This window comes from Equus caballus, chromosome 23 (assembly GCF_041296265.1).
Source record: "Equus caballus isolate H_3958 breed thoroughbred chromosome 23, TB-T2T, whole genome shotgun sequence".
In the NCBI taxonomy this organism is placed as follows: Eukaryota; Metazoa; Chordata; class Mammalia; order Perissodactyla; family Equidae; genus Equus; species Equus caballus.
Genome location: NC_091706.1, coordinates 64,105,844 through 64,111,843, shown reverse-complemented (window position 1 = coordinate 64,111,843; position 6,000 = coordinate 64,105,844). Strand labels below are relative to the sequence as shown.

Below are 6,000 nucleotides of genomic sequence, written 5' to 3'. Positions count from 1 at the left end.
TTTTAAGATTCACCTTTTCCACCCACATTATATTTCTGATATTGAAATACATGTTACAACGGATGGCATCTTACAGATCACAGGGGGTTTTGTTCTTTCAGTGGTACGTAAACACACACGGTCCAATTTGCAGAGTCCTGAATTTGATGAAGTACTGCTGTCTTGTCTGCCCTAACCTGCCTCCACACCTCACTCTTCTGAGCTGGAACCTCGCTGTAGACAACAGAAAGGGAGCAGCTGTGTGGTTCTTCCCCCTCTGTGGGCGACTGTGTTGAGTAGAAATGGGCTCCAAATAGTTTCCACGCTGCTCACCCCAGCCACTGCCTTTCTCCACAAGATTACTAGAGCAAGCTTTAGAATCTCTCACTGTTTCTAGAGAAATGTGTAACCTGCTTCAGATCTGAGATGACCGTTTTTTCTCAGCATTTTGCCTCATTTTGATATACATTTATCGTCTCCAGCAGATTTTTTTTTGTGGTGTACATTACTGGATTGTGGTCACTCTACAGTTTTAACAGAAAGACTTTATTTTTGTTTACAGTGTTGGTGTATTTCAAGGATCGAGATTAAACACCGTGTGCTGTTCCACCATCTTTCCCAGGAATGTCTGATTTTTTTTAAGACTTTATTTTTTTTTCCTTTTTCTCCCCAAAGTCCCCTGGTACATAGTTGTATATTCTTCGTTGTGGGTCCTTCTAGTTGTGGCATGTGGGACGTCGCCTCAGCGTGGCTCGATGAGCAGTGCCATGTCCGCGCCCAGGATTTGAACCAACGAAACACTGTGCCGCCTGCAGCGGAGCGCGCGAACTTAACCACTCGGCCACGGGGCCAGCCCCATCTGAACATTTTTTTAAAGTAGCAATAAACATCTAGATGTTGCAATTTTGATTTAGAAAGTATTATAAAAGTAGCTGGAAAGTCACTACTCCTGTCTGTTTATAAAGGTTTCTGATATTTTTCTAGCCCTATGTGGCCAAGATTTAAATCAGTAGGAACCTAGGAAATTTCAGATACTATACATTGAAGAAGGCACTAAGAAATCAAATTACTATCTTTCAAACCTTCCCGTCCTCAGCACACACAAAGAATATCATCCTAGGTTTGCAAAAAAGGTAGAATCAAGAGACTATGCTGTTGAACACATTACATATACTAATAGACTGATTATCAGGAAGGTAGATTTATTTCATTAAAAAACAAACAAAACAGCTTCACCCCCCCGAGTACTGTATATTCCTTTAAAGCAGCAGCAATCACAAGGCACAGATGTACGAAATACCTCAAGCAAAATAGAAACTCAACGTTAAAAAATATGTTATTTAAAAAAGATGTTGAAGATCATTCGTTAATATGAACATAGATTATAAAAATGACATTATTTATTTAGTTTTACAATTGTATTCCTTTACCTTTAATAAGACAATGGTGTAATACTTATGCACTATCTGATGGCACATATCACAGACATTTATACGCCCTAACTTGGTTTGCTAAAGAAAAAACAGATAGCTAAAGTACAGCTAAAATTTTTATTTTTAGCACTCTCACATCCTTCTTAGCTATTTGGAATTCATAAGTTGAAAAGAAAAAGAATCCTCATTTTCATTAGCTTAGAAAAAGCCTGTAGTTATACGTCCCTAGGCAAACCCACTATCCAAAAAAGGACGACATTCAAGATATTCTGAAATCTCAAGGACATGATTTATACTCTGGGATCATCACAATAGCCCCCTTCCTAAAACAGATTAGAAGTCAACACATAATAAATGGAAAGGTCAGTTATATTAAAGTAAAACAGGATCTGACTTAAATTATTGCTCACTTAGGAAGTATAATGACTACTCATTATGGGCAGGGATGCTAAGATTAGCTGTTAGAAATGGTATAACATCAATATTTAGTGTATATAAAAATTCTTGGATTCAAACATATTATAATGAAAAGTCTATAGTAATCGCACAAAAAGTGTTCCTTTCCAGATTAGCCACCACCGAGCTTCACGCGATGAAGACTGGAGAAGACGCGGCTGCCCTGGAGCCTCAGGGACACGCTTCTCCCAGGCCGCAGCGCTGTGCTAAGCTTTCCCGCCGCAGACCCTTTGCTAAGAAACACTAAGGAGTGCTTACAGAACCTTTCCTGCGGGAAGGGAGAGAAGATCAACTGAAGTTCCATTTCAAAACAATGACAACAAAAAAGAATATAAAATACTAGTATAATAAAACATTTAAATAGTACTAAATAGCACAATTTAAATACTAGTTATATGCTATCATTAGTTTTCCTCTTTAAAAAAATCAGTTCCCGGGCTTTTAGATGTGTTTTCTTTTTAAAAATAGCCAGCATCTTTCTCTGGGTCACACACCGAGTCCACATCCACACCGCCTGGTCACACCCATCAGGCATCCGCAGGCCTCTTGTGGCTCCCTCGGCGGTGACCAAGGCTTGTGAGCGCGCTGTGCGGCGCGCGGCCACCAGGCCACAAGACTAAAGCAGCACAGCCTGGGCCACCTCCTTGATGGTGGCCGCAGCTCGCTCCAGCTCCTCTTCTGTCTGTTCCACGGTGACCACAACCCTAATGCTGAGAAACAAGGAAGGACACAAACGGCCAAGTGAGAGTCTATGCCAAGGGTTGGCTGCCACCTGCCCTGCCGGAGGGCGTGCAACTGGTGCACGGCCCAACCCCCGTGCCCCACTGTGCCCAGCTGCCACCTCAGCGTCCCGCAGGCCCAGGGCGTTCCTCTCTGCTGTGTGTAGAAGCAGCCCGCCGCTCCGGAGTACCGCTGTGCGTGCAGTCAAGGCAAGCACGCAGGGCCTGGGGACGCCAGGAAACTGTCCTTTAAACAATCTGCTGCTTCAAGCAGTACCAGGCTCAAAGAAGGAACTGAAATTTCTCAAATTAATGAGTGGTTTATAATTCAATAAGTCATGTGAAAGTTCTGTAATTCTGTAAGGCAAGGGAGAAGTTACAAGTTTTCAGGAAACTGAAGACAAACAACAGATTGACTAGGTAATCCTACCTCTGCCCCTCACTTCCCTCTGCGAACATTGCTTCACCCACTGGACACATTTATTGACCTGTGCTGTGCTGGGCCTGCAGTCTCAGGCTCACAGCAAACGTGGCCCGTCCGGAAATGCAGCGCCGCACCTCGGGAAGGCGCAAGGAGACGCGAGGGCAGGATCCTCTGGGTGCTGTCGAGTCGCTGTCAGAGCGGCCTTCCAGAACCCTCACCCAGTGCTCCACGTCTGCACAGCGCTCCAAATCCACGTGCTCTCTGGGTCCTCCAGGGGTCTTCTCCAGGCTCCCTCCCCCCGCTGCCTCTCAAACATGTGTCTGGCTCCCCAGATGTGCCTGGAGGCCTCCGCACCAAGGCAAGCCTTGCTGGAAGGCACAACGCCCACCAGGTGCCAACAAGCATGTGTGACACACTGGGTTAGGCTGAAGCATCACCTGCTCTGGGAAGCCTGAGTCCCTCCCAGGCCAGAAGCAATCACGCCCTCCTCCTCCGGGTCCTCAATGACCCCACACCATGACCCTGAACCCTCACGCCTGGGACGTCTAGCTCCTCTGACTAGGCTGTAGGTGCTCAGAGGAGAGAAGCAGGACATTTTGTTGAAGGCACTCCAATTTTAAAATCAGGAGTCGCTGCACCTTCCCAAGCAGGGCTTCTAGAACCTCTCTGGATGTCACCTACTGTTTCTTTGCTTCCCCGGGGCGGTTTACAAGTGTTTGCCCACTAGAGCATGCCACGGCGCTCCGGCCAGCGGCGGGATGAGCACCGCCACCAGACGTGCCCCTCCTGCGGGACTGTCCTCGTGCTGGACACTGCTGGCCCGGGGCGCGATGTCGCGGCGCAGGGGGCAGTACCTGTCGATGGGACTGCAGCTTCCCAGTTCATTCCCGGGGTCTCAGAGAGCTTGTTGAGTTAACTTGGGGGGTGGGGGTGGGGGCAGGGTCCTGAGGGCTTCTCAGTTAAAACTTGAAAACACCCAGTTTAAGAGCAGAAAACAGGTGATGTACTATGTTTCAATGATACACATTCTTCCTTATCCTGAGGCAGTGTCAAAAATTTTCAAATCATAATCTCACACAGAGTTTAAAGTAGGAAAGAACAGTAAGGTCATATTTGCATGTCCACCAACCTGGGCGGAGGGAGGCACTTCTCTTCCTTCTCCAGGTAGCGCGCCTGAGTCAAGGCGATGCTTCTGCTCATGCACTGTATGAAGAAAAGGAAAACGTCTGCCACCTGGACAGCAGGCGCTGCGGGGACTGGAACAGGAAGGCACACTGCAACGCCCTCCTCAACGGCAGCTTTAATTCATGTTTCCAGGCGACAAGTGCTAGAAGACACTACAGCACCACAGCATCATCGCGAGCAGCACTGGTCTGCAAACTATGCCATGACCGGGTGTTCGTGCCACGCTGTCCAGGCCAGGAGCCAGGAGCCCAAGCGGCACGTGAGCACTGGGAGACACGGCGAGAACCACCGAGAGACTGGACTTTTAGTTTTACTTAATTTAAATTTAAATAGCCACAGGAAGCACTAGGTTACCATTTTAGACAAAGCAGAGTTAGGACAGGGGGAAACAGTAGCAGGCAAACCACGAGTTGGACTCAAGCATGACACCAGCAGCATCATTGCAGAGAGAAACTGCTCACCCTTCACATGTTAGTGACACCTCTGATTCCCGTGTGCTACATCTGGCCAGGTGCTACCAGGCACAGGGCCTCTGCTGTCACACATTTTCTACACAGCTTTCCTAGACATTAACCACCTGCCAAATTCGTAAGAAAATTAAAACATTCTTCACCAAAATAAAGCAAGCATAAAAACCAGATTAAGGTAATAGGTTACGAGGGCGTCTTTTTTGGGTGATGAGAATGTTTCGGAATTAGATAGTGATGGGTGCACAACCTCATGTTGTGCAACATATACTAAAAACTACTCAATTGTACCCTTTAAAAGGGTGAATTTTGCAGTATCTGAACCATGTTTTTAAAAAAGTCAATCAGAGCCAGGGGCAGTGCAGAGGAAAGAACAGCCACTCCCAGCGCGTGGCAGCTGAGGCGTCTGCTTGAAGAGGGGCCGCTCTGTGTGCTGTGAGGCAGGCTGTCCTCGGCTAGCACAAGGTGGAAACGCCACCAGGCAACAATGCCAGACCTCTGCCCATTCCACACTCCGGATGTGTGCTTGGGAACATGGCCTCCTCCTGCAAACACCCGCACCGGCTCTGTTTCTAGCCCTGGCTAGTTAAGAAACACTATAAACCATGGCTCAGTTTGTAAAAACAGGGGTTTGTCAAGCAACTCAACAAAAACCTGGCAAAACCTCTCAGTTCTACAAAGCTTGAACAAGAGTTACAGTACCGTGATTCTCTTCTCTCCCTCAAATATTAAAAAGAAAAAGCGGAGAAGAGCGGGACAAAAGATTTTTAAGTGGGAGCTGTGAGATGCAAAGAAACCGCGAGAGCTTTCTTCTTCCTTCTTCCAGACGCAGTCTGCAGAGTCCTCTGTCCTCCCCCGGAGACCCTGTTCTCCTCCCACCCAGCTCTCAGGATGCATTCCTGAGAACGGCCTGTACCGAGCTGGGAGGCACAGAGAGGATCTGGGGAGCTGGGAGCTGTCCGTGGACTTCCACCTCCTCTTTTCATTAGGAGGATAACTAATCTAGGCCAGTGCAGGATACTAGTATCGAGTCATCTCATTCACGTGCCCTCCTCTGTGTCTCTGTGGGACCAAGTAGCAGTAAGACCTAACGTGCTGCGATCTAGTGAGGAAAGAAGAGGTGGATTTACGAAGTAATCGACACCCTGGCATCTAGAGAAGGTCCACGTCCCATGACATGAAGCCCGTGTGGAGAACCGTCCTGAGGGGGTCGAGGGAGACTCAGGAGGAATGGCGGCATCACCGTGGACTCCAACACGGACACGCGGCCCCAAGGCCTGCTCGGCAGCAGTCCAGTCTACAAAGAATATTCGGCTGTCACACAAAGGGAATGTGAC

The 6,000-nt window shown here is 47.8% G+C and overlaps 1 protein-coding gene across 3 annotated transcripts in view; it reads right to left on the bottom strand.

Annotated features, from left to right (window-relative positions):
* Window positions 1-1,164: 1,164 nt before the first annotated feature.
* Window positions 1,165-6,000, bottom strand: part of SPTLC1 (serine palmitoyltransferase long chain base subunit 1) — a 49,384-nt gene continuing 44,548 nt past the window's right edge. For 2 of the 3 annotated variants that reach the window (XM_001497125.6, XM_070248804.1), the window contains exons 14-15: window positions 4,141-4,214; window positions 1,165-2,578 (exon numbers count right to left, since the gene is read on the bottom strand). In XM_001497125.6, coding sequence (XP_001497175.1) covers window positions 2,485-2,578; window positions 4,141-4,214 — 168 coding nt within the window. In that variant the 3' untranslated portion in view covers window positions 1,165-2,484. Of the gene's footprint in view, window positions 2,579-4,140; window positions 5,961-6,000 lie in introns of all 3 variants that reach the window. The other variant, XR_011431612.1, reaches the window with a different exon arrangement.